The following is a 21,182-nucleotide window of genomic DNA, read 5'->3' as shown; positions in this document are numbered from 1 at the left end:
GCTTTAGATGAGCAATGTTTAGATGTCGGTCAAATGTGCAGTTTTCAGCCAATATCACCTACTGGAGAAATCTAACTTTAATTTCCTATATCACATTTTGAAATTAGAGATTTTTAATAAGCAAGGTAGAAAAGTAAACCTTTAGAAAAACTTGAATTTTAATAGCTAATTTTAAACAGTGGATTTACTATGTTTGCCAGTAACTATTAATAATGGCTAACACTGTATACAAATTAACTCCTTAACACAATTGTCTTAATGTCTATTAACAGTTGCTAATATAATCTCTTTGAAGTAGGACAGTGAGGACTACCAAGCAGTGGCTCAACGGTAGGACACTTGCCTGCATGTCTGAGGTCTTGCCTTCAGTGTCAAATACTGCAAAAATAAAATGCCTAGCTAGCTAGCCTTAAATGTTTCATGGGTACTTCTTTTTAATTGAGAATTTTCAAATATAAATTCTAAAGGTACAGATTATTCTATTTACCCTGTGAGTACTTGTCTGTAGAGTCAAATTTCTTTCTAAAAAGCAATCAAATACATTTAAAGGAAACTGCATATATTAGCCTTACTATATTTAATTATTTTGTAGAACATAAAGACTTCATATTCCTGGTTTCAACTTATAACTATGTGGCCTCATGTTTCTTATATCAATCATAACTGTGATGGGTCAGTTTCAAAACTAGTGTTTCATGTACTTCATTGTAGAATAATCAGTGCCGAATCTGTATGAAGATTATCTGACCTGTACTAATGTTTCCCATATTTTGAGATCCTGTTGCTATATACTATTTAGACTTAGAAATAAGCTTGTATTCGTAAGAGTGATATCATGTAACCTATGCATATTTCTTTGCTTCATTTGTAAGGTAGATGGACAGCACAGAACTACAGCCAATTCTGGGGAATGACCTTAGAAGAAGGATTCAAATTTCGCCTTGGCACCTTGCCACCTAGTCCCATGCTTCTGAGCATGAATGAAATGACAGTAAGTGTTGGGTTTTTTTCTGATTCATGGATGTACATGTGTTTTTACAGGTGAATCCATGTACATGCTTAAGAAAATCTGAATGATAATATACAGTTTTGACTTTTCAGGCCATGGAAATGAGACATTTTATCATAATTTTTTTCCATCTTTATTAACTTGAGTATTTCTTATTTGCATTTTGATTGTTATTCCAGGGCCAACATCCCCCTAACTCCTCCACCTCCTCTTCTCTATGGGTGTTCCCCTCCCCATCTTCCCCTCATTACCGCCTCCCCCCAACAATCACTTTCACTGGGGTTCACTCTTGGCAGGACCAAGGGCTTCCCCTTCCACTGGTGCTCTTACTAGGCTATTCATTGCTACGTATGCAGTTGGAGTCCAGGGTCAGTCAGTCCATGTATAGTCCTTGGGTAGTGGCTTAGTCCCTGGAAGCTCTGGTTGGTTGGCATTGTTGTTCATATGGGTTCTCAAGCCCCTTCAAGCTCTTTTAGTCCTTTCTAAGATTCCTTCAATGGGGGTCCCGTTCTCAGTTCAGTGGTTTAATGATGGCATTCGCCTATGTATTTGCTATATTCTGGCTGTGTCTCTCAGGAGAGGTCTACATCCAGTTCCTGTCGGCTTGCACTTCTTTGCTTCATCCATCTTATCTAGTTTGGTGCCTGTATATGTATGGGCCACATGTGGGGCAGGCTCTGAATGGGTGTTCCTTCTGCCTCTGTTCTGAACTTTGCCTCCCTATTCCCTCCCAAGGGTATCCTTGTTCCACTTTTAAACAAGGAGTGAAGCATTTGCATTTTGGTCATCCTTCTTGAGTTTCATGTGTTCTGTGCATCTAGGGTAATTCAAGCATTTGGGCTAATATCCACTTACCAGTGAGTGCATACCATGTGTGTTTTTCTGTGATTGGGTTACCTCACTCAGGATGATATTTTCCAGTTCCATCCATTTGCCTATGAATTTTATAAAGTCATTGTTTTTGATAGCTGAGTAATATTCCATTGTGTAGATGTACCACATTTTCTGTATTCATTCCCTGTTGAAGGGCATCTGGGTTCTTTCCAGCTTCTGGTTATTATAAATAAGGCTGCGATGAACATAGTGGAGCATGTGTCTTTGTTATATGTTGGGGCATCTTTTGGGTATATGCCCAAGAGAGGTATAGCTGGATCCTCAGGCAGTTCAATGTTCAATTTTCTGAGGAACCTCCAGACTGATTTCCAGAATGGTTGTACTAGTCTGCAATCCCACCAACAATGGAGGAGTGTTCTTCTCTCTCCACATCCTCACCAGCATTTGCTGTCACCTGAGTTTTTGATCTTAGCCATTCTCACTGGTGTGAGGTGAAATCTCAGGGTTGTTTTGATTTGCATTTCCCTTATGACTAAAGATGTTGAACATTTCTTTAGGTGTTTCTCAGCCATTCGGCATTCCTCAGCTGTGAATTCTTTGTTTAGCCCTGAACCCCATTTTTAGTAGGTTTTTTTTTCTCCCTGCGGTCTAACTTCTTGAGTTCTTTGTATAGTTTGAGTATAAGCCCTCTATCTGTTGTAGGACTGGTAAAGATCTTTTCCCAATCTGTTGGTTGCCATTTTGTCCTAACAACAGTGTCCTTTGCCTTACAGAAGCTTTGCAGTTTTATGAGATCCCATTTGTCGATTCTTGATCTTAGAGCATAAGCCATTGGTGTTTTGTTCAGGAAATTTTCTCCAGTGCCCATGTGTTCGAGATGCTTCCTCAATGTAATGACCATTACATACTCAGAGAATTGTGTGTTCCCTTTCAGCAATGACTGGTGTTTTGGTTCATTGTCAATGACTTCAAAGAAATCCATATTTCTGCTGAAGGCTTATTCATTGTGTTCTGTGTTAAAACTTGATTGTCAAGTTGATTTGATTGAGGAGCATATGCTTGTGAGAGGGCTTCCAGAAATTAGTGGAAGACTTTTTAAATTATTTTTTACACATAATTAAATAATTAATTAAAATAATCATTTGATAGTTTTAACTAATAAACTTAATAAAGTTATTAAATATTTTAATTAAGTTAGAGTAGGAAGACCCGCTTTAAAACTAAGTGGCATTATCACTTGCTTTTATCTAAGGATCCTGGTATAATAAGGAGAGGAAAAGTGGGAAGCTTGCTGTCTGGCCTCTCGTCCCTCCTCTGTTTCCTGGTCATCAAAGTGAGAGTGGCTGGCTCCACCTGCCCTCTCCTCATGACCACCTAAAACCTCCAAAACTATGATCTAGAGTAAACCCTTCCCTGCTATGCAGTTTAGACAGAATGTTTTGCCACTTTGAAAAGCTTGAGTGACATAATACACCAATTTATTTGTATTACTTTCATTAGTTTCATTATAATGCTTAAGACATTGTCCTATTGTACAAGGCAGATTGTGATGGAGTTTACTACATTGGACCAGGTAACCTTTATCTCACAAATATATTCAAATCGATTGTGTGCTGAGATTATAGGAGTGTGCTATCATGTCCGGCTATGCTTTTATTTTGCGGATACATCAAGACTTTGATGACCTTTCTCAGACAACTCATTATCATATAAGGATAAAGTAAATACTGGGAACCTTAGTCATGTATTCCATGGTCATTAGAAAACAGTTGTCCTCAAAAGTCCTCAAGCTGCCTTAAATAATACATCTGAATGTTGCCTGGGACCTGACATACTCATTTACATAATTGTTTATTAGTATTTTCTTGCTTTGTGCTGTTGCACAGGTTGTATTTCATGTTGCATAAAGAAATTTCAACCTTTCTAGGGACCACAAATACCACTTGGTATAGTGTTTCCCAGGCACATACACTTTTAAGTTGAGATGTCTCTCTGAGACCTCTACTCGAGTCCAGAGCAGAGTGGCATGCAGTGGCACCGTGGTTGAGCTTGTCAGTCTACAATGAAGTCATCAGTCCCAGCTGCCCAAATGCTCTTAGTCTTCTGCCGCTAGAGGAATTGCAAATTAACCAATGCCTATTAAACATCTAACCCAAGTTTTGTTTTTTAGGAATATGATCACCACAGTAAAATTCCAATTTAGATTCCAGCATTGCTGGAACATAACTAGTATCAGAGAAAATAATACCAAGTGACATTTCCTGAGCAGACATGTGCCCAGCATGCAAATACCTTCATACTTCACTTCATTGAATTCCCATAATAGCATAGTGTTCAGGGTTCTACCATCACTCACTGTCAAACAAACTAAGACTGAGTGAGCCCAAACCACACCGAGAATGAACAAACAGCATGCTGCCTCCGGGTTCATTACACGCAGAGCCTTGTCTATCTCCCCCATGCCAATGGTCTGCAGCATAAGCCGGCCCAGGTAACTTTAACCAATTCACATTCAACATAGGGAAAAGGGTGGTTAATCTCCCACTAAAAGCTATTTTTCAACAATGCCCAGTTATGAAATATTTTGAAGTCATTTACAACCAGTCTGACAAAATCTTTAGCAGTATGTCTCATTTCATGTTTTTTTAATAACTTGACTTAACTTCATGCTCAATTGGAAAAAGTCATTTTTCCTTGTGGTTTTTTATGGTGTTCTTGTTGCTGCTGTTGTTGGTAGTGGTGGTGGCGGTAGTGGTGAGTTTTTTCTTTTCTTTTTTCGTTTTTGCCTCTAGCATTGCTTCATTATAATGGTTATCCTTGAGTTTTCTTTCATCCAGGGCCACAATGAGCCCAATTTTTGGAAAATATTAATATGATCTTCCTCAAGATGATCTCCAATGTTTTCCTGTTCAAATTTTAACTTTTCAGCTTTTGTGATTTACTAATTTATAAAAACACATGATAAAAAAACTTCAAGTTACTACTCATCACTGTAGACAGCAGAATATTTCTAGCCATGTATTGGTTCCTGGATATTTGTTTGCCTAAAAGTATCTATGAGATTTATAATTGAAAAAAATTACTGATTAGTATTCTAGGACAGTTTAAAATCCCTAGTTACTGAATAATTCCAAGAAAGCGGCAAGAACAATTCAGCTGACCTTCAAGAGTTCCATTACTTAATTACTGCATAAGTCATGGAAATAGGTTCTGACTTTTTGGGCACAGTAGCTTGAGTGCTAAGTTTTAAGTGTCAAAATTGTCTTAAATACTAGTCAAATGGATTAGAATAGAACTAAGGTAAGTGCTTAGAGGAAGGACATGAGATCAACATGAACTGAGTTGAACTGGTGGTGGCCAAATGTAGGCTAAAGATGTAGACTTTTGACTGTACAGTTATTGTACAGTAAATTACTGTACTTGAATACAATAAAAATGAATGATTTATGTAATTGTATTTCTGAATAACTGGTATTTCCTCCATTTAAAGTTATTTTCAGTACAGGAGGGACTATATATGTACAAGGGTTACTGGTGTAAAATCCTATGGAGCAGGGAACTATAAATTTGGTGGAGTTATTGGTCAGTTATTGATTTGTATCTGTACTTGCCAAACCAAGATAGGAATGCTGGTGTACCAAGGAGATACACTGTACTCTAACCCCACAATCTCTCCCATTATTTGGAAACATTGTCTAGATGAATGTTGAGACTCAAAAGCCTTTACTCTGCATTGAGAAAATGGGTGCTGAAGCACCCTTAATTCCTGGGAAAACTCTGCTCTTTCCTATTTGTTACCTGGTTTTATTCTTCAGCTTAAGTCACAGTTGGTCTGTAATAGTCTAGTGGATGCCATTTGAAGGGATATCAATGGCTGTTATGAAGATAGGCACAGTAAGTTCAAGACTCTGTTTCACTAATGAACTGACTGCAGATGAGGTTGTCTGCATAAGACCTGTATAAGATCAAGCCAGTTAATGTACTCGCATAAAGGGGAGAAGGGTTCATTGTCTCTCACTCCTAAATGAGGAGCTATAGTCTGTGGCTTCTGGGGAAGGGAGAGGCAGTTTCTTCAAAGCTATTTCCACTAGCTAGTCGACTATACTACTACAGTGGATGGCCCCATATCCATGAGTGTATCAACCCAAAACCAAAACAGATGACAAGGAATTGTGAATTGGAGGTAGATCTCAGAAAGGTTAGGAGAAAGGATGGGGGATAACTATGGTCCAAAATACCTTGTGTGAGATTCTCAAAGATAATACATATATTATATTGAGAAATTAATTCAGGAACTTCTTCAAACACATTTTCATGAGCTGTGATTAGTAACAATGTGGAATACAAGTATGTCAATGGTGTGGGGCTAGAAGTTAATTTTATGATTTGGGGATGACCCTCTGGGATGTGAAACCTAGATAAGGCAACCAAAAGGCAAGTGAACATATTTTCTCAGGCACAAGCAGAATGGTGAGCAGAGGCAGAAGGAACAAAAGGGAGAAGTTTGAGAGGCAGCTAGCCTGGACTCTGCAAGTAGGTTTCCATGGGTTCTGGACAACTAGAACCATATCTCAGCTGATGCAGGAGGAAACTGTGATTAGCAGCAAACCATATCTTTCTTTTGAAGATTCACTCTATTCATAAGGACATTGAGGCTATTGTAATGTTTATTTCATCAACTTTTTTTAATGCAGCATTTTCTAAATTCACAAGATTAGAGAAGCTTTTGGTTAGTAATCAGGTATTAGGTTCCACACCACACAGTGTAATTTAAGAAATACTGACTTCAGCTAAAATTTTTAAGTAAGAGTGGTGAAAGGAAGAGAAGCATATTCTGGGGAGAAAAAATAGAACACAGTTCCTTAGAGGGCAAAATGGAAACAACCAATTATTGTAGCTGCATACAAGCTTACACTGATGGCGGTTCTACTGAGCCAGCAGAAACAACATTGTTGAAGAGATATGAAAAGTTGTAGGTGGCTTTAGTGATGAGCTTAGGAGTAGAATGCTTGCCTAGTATATGCAAAGCCCTGGTTTCTACCTCATGTTCTATACATCTGCACAGATATGTGCATGCGTTCATATATCTAGGCTATCTAGAGACTAGAACATTCCCTGGAGCCAGGGCGTTTGGATATCAAGGTCTTACTGCTTATTTCATCCATACAGTGATGGTTACAGTTCTACCTCGGTCTTAAAGCTTCATGAGTTTTATATATTCATGCTCAGAATGTGATTAGCAAAACAGGCTACAGTACGATTCTCAACGACTACTATTATACACTATTAGATGCTTTTCTCCTTTGTGTTTTTGACCTTCATTTCGTTAACCTTGAGAGAAGAACAGTATTTGGAAATGGGTTAGGCCTACGAGGACCTAATTATTTAGACATTCATCATTTTTAAAATTTTATTTTCTACTAAAATGTGCAGCTTTTCACTTATTGACTGAAGGAGTTTACATATTTCCGATGAGCCTGAAAATTGACTTTGTTCTTAGACCAAACTAAACCCAATAAAATCAAATTAACAGCATAAGATTCTTATTACCGTATTTAATATTCCAGTGCTTGGGGATTTACCAAATAGCTCCAAGAAACCTAATTGTGTTACATCTTTTGTGTAAATCTTGAAAATATTTTGCATTCAAAATATAATTTCTTATTCAAAAAAACCTGAAATTTAAGAATTTATTGTCTAATTTGGTTCTGTTGAAATTGTTGAAATCAGGACCCAGAGAGATGGCTCAGAAACTAAAAATACTTTCTACTCTTGTAGAAGACACAGTTTTAGCTATTAGCACCCACATGGCAGTTCACGAGTGCCTGTAACTACAGTTCCGGTCCATTCCATGTCATCCTTTTCACGCCGCAGGCAGCAGGTATAAGTGTGGGACACATACATTCATGCAGGACAGACAAGGGGATGAATGCAGTAAGCTCAATAAATTTAAGAAACCATCATTTTTACTGTGCCTGTTGGTTACCCCATGTCAATAATTTGTTGTTCCACCTGAGGTGAAACTCGTTGGAAAGTATGAAAATGTTAGGAAGGCTGGCACCCATAACCAAAATACTCTATCCGATGCCAAGTTGTTATGGTTAAAAATGTTCACAGTTACCCTAGCAAGTATATTTATTCAATCATTCGGTGTAAATGAACTTAGTTGATAAAACTAACAATTAAAAATGACAATATAAATTTTCGATGGTATGTTAAAAGTTAAACAAAATAACATTTTATGAATTACAAACTAACTTTCAAAGTTCCTAAGTTTTTTGATGAGAAAATAACAGTGCATCTGACCGACTGAATACTTCATTACTATGTAGCACACACCAGTTGTTTGACTGACTGCTTTATTATTCTCCTAGTCATTAGATAATCAGTTTATTTTCTTTTTCTCCTTATTTTTAACATTTTTCACCCAATATATCTTGATCATACTATTTTCCTTCCATCAACTCTTCCCAAATTCTCTCCATTTCATGATCTCTCTAACAAAAAAAAAAAAAAAAAAACAGAAGCAGAGAAATCAGTCACATGATTTTGTAATTCACATAATATTAGACAAAAATGGCCCCTTCCCCCACTTTTGCACACAGGACAGTTGGCCGCAGCACAATGAGTCTGGACGGTGCCAGACAGGCAGGTCAGGAATGGTGGAGACTGTGTCAGTGTGTGTTCACCTCAGAACCTTCTCACATCTGTGGGAAAATGGCAAGAGCAAACCAGAATGTAAGACATTCTCACTGTCACTGGGTCAAGGTTCTTAAAATTCTAGCCACCATTCTATGCCCAACGCTGTGACAGTAACTGGTACAACCAGACCAGTCATGGAGCCTAAGCGATCAGCACAGATAGATTTTTCACAAGGGCTGAGGACATTTCTGAAGTAATCTGAGGTGCTTATGTACCATATACCCACTTGCTGGCTCTCCGATACCAGACTCCCTTTTTTCTATTCCTATTTCTTCCCCAAATCTGCTGCACTAGACACCAATTCTTTGCTTTATCATCAGCGTGAGATGAGAGAAGGAGTAAAATGAAACATTTTGCATTGAATTAGATGAAAAGCCTTTAAAACTACGAAGAGTGTCCTCACGAACATTGGCGCTTGCAAAAAAATATAAGCCCATTTAATTAAAAACGTCTCTTACAAATTCCCCTTAAAATTACCTTCTAAATTTCCTTCAAACTAGTGTAAACCATCTGAGTAGCCATTTAGGATGTAGCCATCTATTTCGTCTGTGTTTTTCTTTAGTACCTCGGAAACCGGGGTGCCTTCTTGTAGTTCATGTTTTTGGTACAATGTAATACAATATTAACCTAGAACTTTATTCTTTAGTAAGTATGATAAGGCAAACCGAGACCAAGAGAACAAAAAATGACAGTGGCATAAGCGTGGCAAGAGTCACCCCCACCCCAGCCTCTGTAAGCAAAGCCTCTGATGGGGAGGATCCTGCACCCAAGCTGCTGTCTGTTCTGTTGTTCCTCCTTCACTTTCTCCTTCATTCCCAAGGTTAGAAACCAGCTCAAGGGGTCACCTCTAAGCCAAACTATGAGACCCAACTGCTGGCAGCAGAAAAAAGCAGGAAGAGTAGGGAAACGATTTGTCTTTTAAGGAAAATTACCAAGCACTACCAAGTGACACTTAGGTGTAGTATGCTGGGAACGGTATCAGTAGCAGCTGGCTTGTGGCCAGTGTAGTCACTTTTGTGAGCCTGCATGTGCCACGATACAAACTCCATGACTGTGAAGGAAGAATAGGGCTACAGAAGAGCTGGCACTAGCCACTGAGCGTGAGACAACAGAGAAGCATCAAAGGATTTCAAATGCTAACGCTCAAAGGTAAACACATTGGAGGATGAGAAGTATTTCCGTATCCCCTGACCACCAGAAAAAACAATACTGTCCTCCTCAGGATGAAACAGTCCAGAGAAATGTCTCTACCACTGACGTGGAATACTGAAATAAACTTAGGTTCTCAGTCTCATTATTTGAATTTTATGTTTCTGGTTATCCATATTAAAATGGGGAGGAAGGTCAAATTGGAGCTGGAGTTAAGAGAGGGGTGAACCACATAGTATGTGTCTTGTAGGCATAGACTCAATAGTAATTATGCATATAATTTTTATGCATATAATTTCTAATGTCTCTGAGAAAATAAGTGTGTCTTAGACTTCTCAGTGATTATCTTTCCATTCTCCATAATCTAGATGCAAAGGTTAATGTAGGGAAGGCTCTGGGGATTAGCACTGCTATGAATTTGTATATCTGTCCACAGTATCCTTACTTTATTTTATTATTATTATTATTATTATTATTATTATTATTATTATTTCCAAATAAAATGTTGAAATAGGGACACTCTTCAAATTTAATCTCAAATTTGGCTAATGTTTGTTTGAAAATTATGAGTCAAATTATGATTGATTTCCTTCAACATAACAATATAAGAAATTAAAGAGGCCCTTATGGAAGAGTGAGTACTTCGTTTGAAGACAAATTTCTATTTCACATAATATACCAAATTTATAATTTCTGTAACCTCTTAGGTTGTACTTCTGATTCTTTTAGTTACCTGGTTATATTCCACCAAATTAATTAATTAAAATGTATCATTTATTAAAATCAGAATTCTTTAACCCACGTCTAAGAGTTATTATTCTGTAGTACTATTTTTACTTTCTGGCTTTCAAAAGTATTCTTAGTTTCCACAGGAATATAATACTTAGGGGATTTTCTCTGTGTTCATTACTTAAATAATTTGTTATCATGAGGGAAATAAAATTGAAAATAATTCCTCTGAGAAGCTTTAAGTCATACAGGCCATTTTTCTAAGAAGAACCAATATTAAATAAGTGGTAAAAAAATCTTTAAAATGTTAATGGATGAATTTCATGAATTCTTCTGGCTTTATCCTGCTGATGAATATGTTTTCAATAAAAGTATTACAATTTCTGTGTGTCTGTTATGTTATCTTACTGAGAAGGATTACCCAAATTTCGTGATCAGTATTTTAAAGCAGAAATCATGAAAGTAGAAATATAAGGTGCTACAGTAGTTCAAAGCACTAAGGAGAAATCCTATTTTAATAGATGAAATCTACCTGGCTTGCACAGGTGCACATGTGTGCACACACACTTTTCTTATTAACAGGCTACCTTACATATGCAAAACAATCTGATTATCTTTCAAGTGTGGAAGTAATATTCTACATAACTAAATCCTGCTGAAATGCATTAGCAATGAGAGATCATTGCTTCAGCTCAGTAAAAGGGTTATATCCTCACTGGACTCTTAAATTGTATTTGAGAGTCGTATGATAACAACGGCCATTGAGACAATCAAGTTATCTGGAAACGTGAGGCAACCTCATGTGATAAGTGCTTACATGGGCACTGATACGCCGATGGGCATGATGACAGAAGGCACAGGGAGGTATATAAGACGTGTGTCTGTTTCCTATTCAGAAAGATAGCGATGAGGCCGAGCCTCTATCTCCTCAGTGATCCCTTTCAGACCACCATGCTTATATCGCTCCACCTCAGCTCCTGCTATGCGCTCCATTGGGCAGCACTGGCATTTTAGACCTCTTGGTTCTGTGACGCTCATCTTTATCATTCAGCCACGTTGTAGTGACAAGCTCTGTGTCCTTCCTTCACTCTTGTAAGTAGCAATGCCTTTGAAATGGACTCAGGATGTCTTACTCTCTCATTGGGTAGTAATACTTCTCTATGTCTAAAGTGATGTGTCTTATCACTGCTGTAATTTATAATTAGTTTGGGTGGGCGCCCTTTTCACAAAGACATTTTACTTGCCTTAGACTTTGAATCTGTTTTGTAACTGTGAGAAGAAATTTTTGGTAACTTTTCAGATTAGTAGCTTTACTAGCACGAATCATAAAACCATTAAGTCAATGAGCTTTTATTATTTATAGACATCCAGTTTCTGACACAAGGAGCAGCACCCACACATTTCTTGTAGAAATGACAATAATGGTTCATGAGGTCAACAGAACTCTAAGCCGATGGTCTAGTCCGTGGAGAAAATCTTACTTAACAGAGTCTTTATATTATCAATTAGCTTTTAGAAAGTCATTTTTCCTCATTTATTTAAAAATGCTGCAAATATTTCCTCTTCTTATGTCACCTAGGTATGTTGAAATAGTAGCAAAAACTGACCCTGTTAGAAAATTATTATGGGTTTTCATGACATCATGCCATTATCTATTTTGTTTTACACAAATTTTATAGTCCTCATTAATCTTTAATAACTTTATAAATATGAACAAATTAATTTTAAATTCATTTCTCATAATGATGTAAAATTGAATGATTTCTTGCATTAATAGGCAGCTACTCTAAATGGCTTGTTTTGAAATTTCTTTCCACTGACAGCCATATATACTCCCAAGAAGAAAAGAGGTACAGAAATATAAATTCTCTATTAGTAGTAATTTTCACAATTGTGTGTGTGTGTGTTTAACATGAATGAGAAAGCTATGATTCAAGATGACAGGTGCACTGGCAGGAACATTCTTGCACTATTTGGTAAATTGAAGAAGCATTCAGTCCATGTTGTGAGTCTCTGCATATAGCCGCCTTTCAACACAAATGGTACAGAAATCCTCTATACTTAATGCTTCCCTCAGAAACCAGAATGTATAAAACAATTCAAAATCATGATAAGCATTACAAGAGGGCGTGCACGCATCTTACCCTGCCAGCGGGGCCATACTTGAGAACATGTAATATGTCTGCTTCTCTTTCCCTTAGGCATCTTATCCCAGAGCTGATCTTCCTGAGGTTTTCATTGCTTCTTATAAGTGGCCTGGATGGACTCATGGTCCACTGGATCAAAAGAACTGTGCTGCATCCTGGGCTTTTTCTACCGCAAGTAAGAATGTCATCTCAATCCTTCCTTCATTACTTCTGTTTGTCATTAGAGCATGACAGAGCAGAGGAACAGTTTCTAAGTTAAGAAAATGTAAATAACCACAAACGATTAGTCCAAGGAAAGGAACACAGAGGTTATAAATTTGGAAATAAACCCGGATATCGATGTCTAATTTATATACACAATAAATAAAAAAGAAATAAAGGCACCAAAATTCATTTGATTTTGAGTTTGGACCACATAATGAGAAGAGAACTTTACTTTCTTTTCACTACAACATCACCTAGAATGCTAACATTCATATATAAACTCTATATTATTTTCTCTTTATAAAATGTATAAAATGTATATTTTCTCTTTATAAAATGTATAAAATGTATAGTTATTAAACTGTTTTGAAGCAAAGTCAAACTTTAGAATTAAGTCATAGTAGATTAAAGTATTACACCTCATTTTAACAGATTACTTTCCAAAGTAATGTTTGGAGGCTCATTTGAAACTGTAAAAAAAGAATCCCTTCTCTAATGGCTATTTTTACACAAGTTCCTAAGCACAACAAATAAGATACTCAGGTTGATCCCAAGTTGATCTCCAAAATTGTCCCCAAAGACTTTTCCACAACGAAATAGAACCTACCATGATGATATCTGGATACTATTAACATCCTCATAGAACTGTCTGGTGGGGCTTTAATGGAGTCCAAAAGAGCATTTAGGAGCGTGCTAAAAACACAACAAGGATGTGGAATGAGTGCCCAGGCTCTTGCAGAAGCCAGCTCAGGCAGTGGCATTCCCTGTGACAGAAACTTGCTAATCATTATGTACCTCTACTTCTTTGTATTAACTTGGTTACTCTAGAAATGCTCTGGCATAACTTTAGCCTTAGGGCTGTTTACCTCTGGAGTAGTTATACCTTTTTTTTTAATTAGGTACTACTGCCCACCTTATCAGTATAAATGTTGTCCGCACTGTGTTTCTCTTATTGAGTTAGGAACCCATGTCTTCTTTGAGCACTGTTTCAGACAGTTAAATAAAGATTTAATCAAGTAAAATATTTATTAATTTGTGCTTATGTGCTAAATATTTCCTAATCAATGCCGTTTCCTTACATTTAGGGTAGACCAGTAGACAGCATTTGCAAATGCATTTAAGTAATATTCTTAGTGGTAAGAAACAAAAATCTGGCTAGAACTGATCTAGAGGATGGGTCCTTTAGACTTCCCAGGTCATGGTCCTGCAGAGGTCTATATGATGTCAGGTCACAGTGTAGCCTCTGGCAACCTTCCTGTTCATGAAGGACAGCCATGATCGTGAATTAATTTACAAAGAGCAAAAGTGTTAGAAACCATCCTGAGCATCAAGCCTCGAACTCCATCACCCCTGTTTTCCTTCGTTGCAAAAGTATTCTGAATGGAATGTTATGCAAACATTTAAAACTATATTTGATCTCGATGCACAAAAACAAATATCAACATATCAAAGAACCTCTATTCTCTACTGCAAAATAAAGATTTGTTCTCTTTGAGAATATCAGAGGCAGCAGGATACTGTCATTTTATCCTACAAAGTGTATCTTGTTAAAGAATAAACGGGAGAGAATGAAGTGTAAGCTGTTAGTGAACACATCTAAACATGGCAGAATAAGACACACAGTTAAGGCATGTAGAAAGCACACAAAAACTTCAAGATGACACCTTCAGAGACTTTCATGAAACTTGGTTGAGAAAAAATATCAAACAAACAAAAGTTAAGTTGCTCTGAGAAAAGAAAATGCATAAAAGCAAATCTCTTTTTCTTTTCATCTTTATTAAATTGGGTATTTTTTATTTACATTTCAATTGTTATTCCCTTTCCCGGTTTCCGACCTAACATCCCCCTAGCCCTCCCCCTCCCCTATTATATGGGTGTTCCCCTCCCCATCTTCCCCCCATTACCGCCTTCACCCCAACAATCATGTTCACTGGGGGTTCAGTCTTGGCAGGACCAAGGACTTCCCCTTCCACTGGTGCTCTTACTAGGCTATTCATTGCTACCTATGAGGTTGGAGCCCAGGGCTAGTCCATGTATAGTAAAAGCAAATCTCTTAATGTTCTGCCTTTAATTGAAGGTATGTAAAATACTGACTTGTGATTTGCTTGTGATGAAGCATGAACAATGACATGATATAGATTTCTAGTATTTCAAGAATTCTTACTGAAATGGCCCTCACCCTAATTTTTTCATCTCACGATGATGAGTTGATTTCCACTACTTTTGACTCATTTCCCATTTTATTATTCTTTAAGGAGAGAGATGTGTTATTTCTTTTTTTCTACTCTTCAGCAGTAAATATGTATTTATTTTTCATGTTAAAATTTTAAAATGGTATGCATGATATTATGTCTCATGGCATAAAAGTAGCAGCAGCAGCAACAACAACAATAACAACTATAACAACAAAACAAACAGAAAAAGGCTATACCTAATGAGACATTTCTCTAGCAAAGCCATATTTCCTAAAACCACTCTAATGCTGCAACCAACTGAGAAATAAGGATTCAAGTGCTGGGCACTACTGGGGACATTTATCATTTAAAACAAACATTATACCCCTATCAATTTTTAAACTATTATAATAGAGACAGTATAACCACATCTACTTATATACTCATCTAGTTACATATGTGTGTATCTATATGTTTATATACAGAATTAACTACATGTTTACTAAAATATGATTATTTTAATCATGTTATAAGTATAAAAAAGTATGCTATAAAGATTTTAGCTATACTTTAATGTAGACTTATGGTAGCATAATTTAGTCAAAGTATGGCCTCCAGGAGAGTTATATGAGATGACAATGTAAAAATATGGATTTGGTTACTGTAGTATGTAAAATTCCTATGGATTAATTTACAGTTAATTTTTCTGTAACAAGCTTTCTTGATTCTCTGTCACATAAAACATAGATTTACCTGTAATTCTCTGGAAGATGCTGTTCCAGGTGCAATCGTTAGACAATTTGGCTACATATGTCTCTTTCAGAAAACCTACCACTCAGCAGGCTTCTTAATGAAAAGGGGGGTTAAATATATATAGACTATATTTGAATAACTAAAAAAATGACTTAAAGCAGTAATTTACTGGAGCAATATCAATTTTGAAAAAGTAGTTGTGGGTTCAAATAAAAAAGTATTAGAAATATAATATGTCATTTGAATATTAATCGGTATTTTGTTTGAAACAGGTGTAGCAGCTGACCGAATTGCAATTCAGTCCAAGGGTCGATACACAGCCAACCTCTCCCCTCAGAATTTGATCTCCTGTTGTGCAAAGAACCGTCATGGATGCAACAGTGGAAGCATAGATAGGGCCTGGTGGTTCCTGAGAAAACGTGGGTAAATAACTGCCCAACATGTATATCTAGGTTTTTATAAGTGAGACCATGGAAAAAGACGAGTTTCAAGATTGTATTTTTTTTTTTGCAAAAAGACACCCCTGAATATATCTTATCTATATAGCCATGAGAAAATGCCACATTTAAATATATATAATACCTGACTTCTAGCATTATCAGCCATGAAGATAATGTTGGAAGACAGTACTCATTTCTAGCTAAATGAGTATGAAGACTGAACGAAGTATTTGTTCTTTGTTGCTCTGAGTCAAATAGTTTTACTGAGTCTTCACAGAGGAAGTAATATTGGCTAATGTCACTAATAAATCTGTTATTTCATTTGTTTAACCAGGTTAAGGAATATATACCTGAAGAAAATCATATTAAAAACAAGAAAAGTAAAACTAATGAGCAATTTAGGGTTTTGGCGACTAATTAGCCTCCTTCCAATTTGGTGGAAAATAGCAAATAGCATTTTCTTACTCTTATTGGTATTTGATATCTATATAGCACCCATGACTACCATAAAAACAAGTTATTAAAACGCAAAAAGGAACTGTGGCTGTAAGAGAGTGGTGTAAAGGATGAGTCATTTGTTCTTTACCATACAGTTCTAATATATCTGCTGTTTCATGGTATCTGACTATAGGCAGACGTGAGTGCGAGCCATATCTGATATTGATATTAAGTTATTTTACCTAATAAAATTTATTATAAATTAAAGTTGCCTTATTTGGACTGTTAACTTCCAGTCAGATTAACTTTTGCTTGGTCCTTCCTAAGCAATCATCCTAAACACATATACATGTAAGGAACATTAAATGGACTCAGTAGGTTGATATTTACATATCACATATATATTGCATGTATGTGTATATATGTATATACATACTATAATAATATAACAATATTTAGAGAAGAAGTCATAGGTTTGAGAGGAAGTGGAAGATGGGGCATTGTGGGTATTGGAGGTGGGAGAAGAAATTGTAGAAATGATGTAAGTCCAGTATTCATGTATGAAATTATTTTTAAAATATTAAATTATCATCGTCATCATTCTTATTAATATGTAGACATGACTCAGTGGGTAAAATGCCTGAGTAGAATTATTTTAACCTTCATAAAAAGCCAGTTATGGTATTATAAACCTATATCATTGCTGATAATCAGAAACAGGAATATCCTAGGGACTCACTGGCCAGACTACTGACTAGTCCATTAGTGAACTCTAGGTTCAGTGAGAGACGCTATCTAAAAGCTAGAAGGAGCATGAAAGAGAAAGACACCAACATCAATATTTACTCCATACATATAATTATAGATGGAAGCAACATCACACATGTGCACAAACATGTGTACACGGATATGACACACATACAAATTTTATATGTGCATATTAAATATATTACATACAGAAACTGATATTACAATCCAATTAAAACATATCACGTTTTTCTGCTTAGGCCATCATAAGAAAAAGCCATAGACAGTAGACACTTTTCTCTGGATCTTGCAAAGTCATGATCAACATGCTGCCTGCTTCAGTCCATCAGAAGAGCTCTTACATGGCTGGCAAATGTCTATCCTCTCATAGTATCCCTATATAATGGAGAAATAACATTTTTATGAAGAGAATAATCCCATTCACAAAAGGCCCATTCTCATTACCTCACTTAAATCTACTTAATTTCTTAAGTTCAGATATCACTACCTCAGTTTTAGAAATTTAACATTTTAAAAAAATGCATTTCATGGAGCTGGAGAGATGGCACGGTGGTTAAGAGGACTGTCTGCTCTTCTGAAAGACCCAGGTTCAATTCCAGGCAGCCACATGGCAGTTTATAACTGTTCGTATCTCCAGTTCCAAAGGATCTGACACCCTCATACCAATGCACATAAAATAAAGTTAAATAAATCATTAAAAGAATACATTTCTAGTTAAAATAGAATGGTATTGATTACCTCATTCCATTTCCTTTCTGTAGCTCCTCCACTCAATACATCTTCTGTACCCCAACACTCTAATTTATAATTTTACCCTGATCAATTTCGTTACAACCATAGATACATATGTCAGGAATTTTATGTACAAATATATAAATATAATCTGTTGACTCTGTTTTTGTTGTTTGCCTTTATACATTTTCAGGACTGACTAGCTTGTATTAGATAAACAATAAAGGGGTTCATCCCTGAGAGAAGCTAATTCATCTTTCCTACCAGCCACTAGTTACTGATAGTTCTTTGTGTAGGGTTATAGCATTTTTGGTATTGCATATTTACATAACTAAATGTATAATTCTGTTTCTTTGCTCTCCACTTCTCTATTCATTAGGGTAATGATAAATTTGGAATCAGATATTTTGGAGCCAAATAATCGGTATGCTTAGATTCAAAATCTACCAATAGTAGTCTCTTTTTAAAATGACATACAACTTTTAACTTTTTACTCTATAAATTTCAATATCGTACAAACATTATATTGTTTCCCCCTCAGTATTATGAACTAGACATATATTCAATGAATTATTAAGAAAATGTCAGCTTAGTGGAAGTGTCAAAAAATCAATCCTAATTCTAAAAGTTAAGTTTTTAGGATATCCCATCAGGAAATAATCAAATTATTGTAGGATCCTTTTCATCTTCAGGAAACTGCATGCCAAGTATTTATGTAAAATGTGTGAAAGCAAGACTTTAAAAAAATCATAATGAAATAGCAAAAGGAGGGAAGACTGTGGTATCCTTAAGCCACTGTGCTATGTAGTCGGTTGACATTTTAGAACCATGCAGGTAAATAAATAGCAAATTTTACAAATGTTTAGTTCGGTAAACTTGATTATTGACAGAACTTTCTTAGATAACACCCTCCTCACTCTTATTCCCTCAGACTGGTATCTCATGCATGCTACCCACTTTTCAAGGAACAAAGCACTAACAATAATAGCTGTGCTATGGCCAGCAGATCAGATGGGCGGGGGAAACGGCATGCCACAAGGCCGTGTCCCAACAGCTTCGAGAAATCCAACAGGATTTATCAGTGTTCTCCTCCATACAGAATCTCTTCCAATGTAAGTCTAAACTTCAAGAACTAACAAGGATGACATTCCCAAACTTTTGGCTCTGCTGTTATTCATATTATTTTTAAAACATTCAAAACAATTGTAGACTAACAAATGTGCTTACAGATATAGTTTTCTCTATTTACTACATATATTTGTGTCTGGTGTGTGTGTGTGTGTGTGTGTGTGTGTGTGTGTGTGTGTATGAATGTACTATACATGTTTGTATAAATCAAACAACTTGGCAGGAACAAGCTTTCTCCTTCCATCGTGTAGGTCCTGGGGATTAAACTCAGGTCGTCAGTCTTGGTGGCCAACGCCTTTACCCACTGAATCTCCCTGGTCTGTTCAGATACAGTTGTTACTATTCTTACTTCAAACTTGCATTTTGAGCAAGTTTTAAATTGTTAAGGCAGCAATCTAAAGGGCTGACTTAAATTTTAATGTACCGTCTAAAATGTTTTTTTTTAATTATGGTTTATAAAGTATGCACATGAATGAAACTGACAGTTCACAGCTAAGCCACTACCTTTTGGTGGGAATAGCTTCTTTTATTGATCTCATGCCTCAGTCCACAATATAAGTGAACATTGCTATAGGGAAAAAAGGATCCCATTAGACTTCAGCTTGTCATGCTTCATGCTGACCCAATTTTAACCTAATCGCATCAGGGTTATCTAGACTTATTTGGGAAATATATTAAACTTTGGTTACCACCATTTCTTCTCTACATCACAACCTAGTGTTTTTATTTTGGCTCACTGGTCTTTTATGAATGTTTGACCTATAATCTACAGAAATTAGTGTCTTGCCAGTATTTAATCCTCTACTCACCCATAATGACATTGATGCATATGACTATTTTCTATTGTCTAGATATATAATATATCTTTACTTCTTTACTGACATAGAAATTAATTCCCTTGACTCAAATGAATATTCACCTTTTCATCTGGGGAAATGTCACCCAACAGTCCAGACCTGTGTCACAACTTCCCGATGCTTTATTTTACTTTTGAGTGGCACTAGGTGCCTTTTGTGTTTTTAATCAATGGCCCTTTATTATTTACCCATAATAGAATGTATTGTATGATATTATGTTAACTGATTCATAGGCTGTCTACACCATCAAGATGTAACTATCTTACAGATAAAGCATCCAAATTTGTTTTTATCACAGTTTATAATACATAATTTATATGTATGTATGCATGTTTGTATGTATGTATGTTTGTATGGATGGATGAATGAATGAAAGAATAATGAATGAATTGCCTCCCTACTGAGTGGACCTTGACTGCAACATGGCAATATTCATGATTAAGTTGTTGAGTCTCCCTTATCAGTTACTTGGTGTAGCTGCTTTTGTTTATGATAACGAGATCAAAGATAACATGAATATTCACAGTTAAATCTCCTAACTTTACTATTTTTCTCCATCACCACAAAAAGTTACTCCATTCTCTCTCCACTGTAAAAGTTATTGCAATAGAAATCAATAAAGCAAATGAACATTTCACAGTTTTAGCATGCTCATCAGTGCAATACGGTGCAGAAGACCATTCCAAAGCGCTGCTGCACTGCAAACGGCCAAGTCACTGAGAGTCACGCAATCATGAAATGGGTTGCACAGTAGCTCACGTGCACCAGACATTAGCTTTAGTCGTTCTCATTGACACTCACTGATGTATTTCATTTCAGGAAACTGAAATCATGAGAGAAATCATACAAAATGGACCAGTTCAAGGTAAGCCCAGATGAAATGTCATTTTCAACTATGAATTCCTATAGTAAACAACATCATGTGATACGACATCAAAGGAGTTTAATAAAAGAGAAAATCTCAGACATCTTCCTAAGGTTTCAACACTTCCAGCCTGTGCTATCACAGAAGATTTGTTCTCAAAGCCTAGCATGAGCTTCCATTTTGAGAAGACCGGGATCATGAGTTGAACTCGTAAACAGTAAGAACACATTTAAGGAAAGGCTGCTAAGTCTTT

General features: G+C 36.3%; 1 protein-coding gene across 1 annotated transcript in view; it reads left to right on the top strand.

The window, feature by feature from the left end:
- Tinag (tubulointerstitial nephritis antigen) overlaps positions 1-21,182 on the top strand; it is an 85,045-nt gene that overhangs the window by 19,171 nt on the left and 44,692 nt on the right. Inside the window, exons 4-8 of the mRNA NM_001005549.1 lie at positions 877-991; positions 12,625-12,745; positions 15,974-16,124; positions 19,011-19,191; positions 20,884-20,929. Of these exons, the coding sequence (NP_001005549.1) occupies positions 877-991; positions 12,625-12,745; positions 15,974-16,124; positions 19,011-19,191; positions 20,884-20,929 (614 nt within the window). The remainder of the gene's footprint in view (positions 1-876; positions 992-12,624; positions 12,746-15,973; positions 16,125-19,010; positions 19,192-20,883; positions 20,930-21,182) is intronic.

The sequence above is a fragment of the Rattus norvegicus genome, chromosome 8 (assembly GCF_036323735.1).
Source record: "Rattus norvegicus strain BN/NHsdMcwi chromosome 8, GRCr8, whole genome shotgun sequence".
Taxonomy (NCBI): domain Eukaryota; kingdom Metazoa; phylum Chordata; class Mammalia; order Rodentia; family Muridae; genus Rattus; species Rattus norvegicus.
Note: the sequence above shows the minus strand (reverse complement) of the source record. Positions and strands in the feature narration are given on the sequence as shown.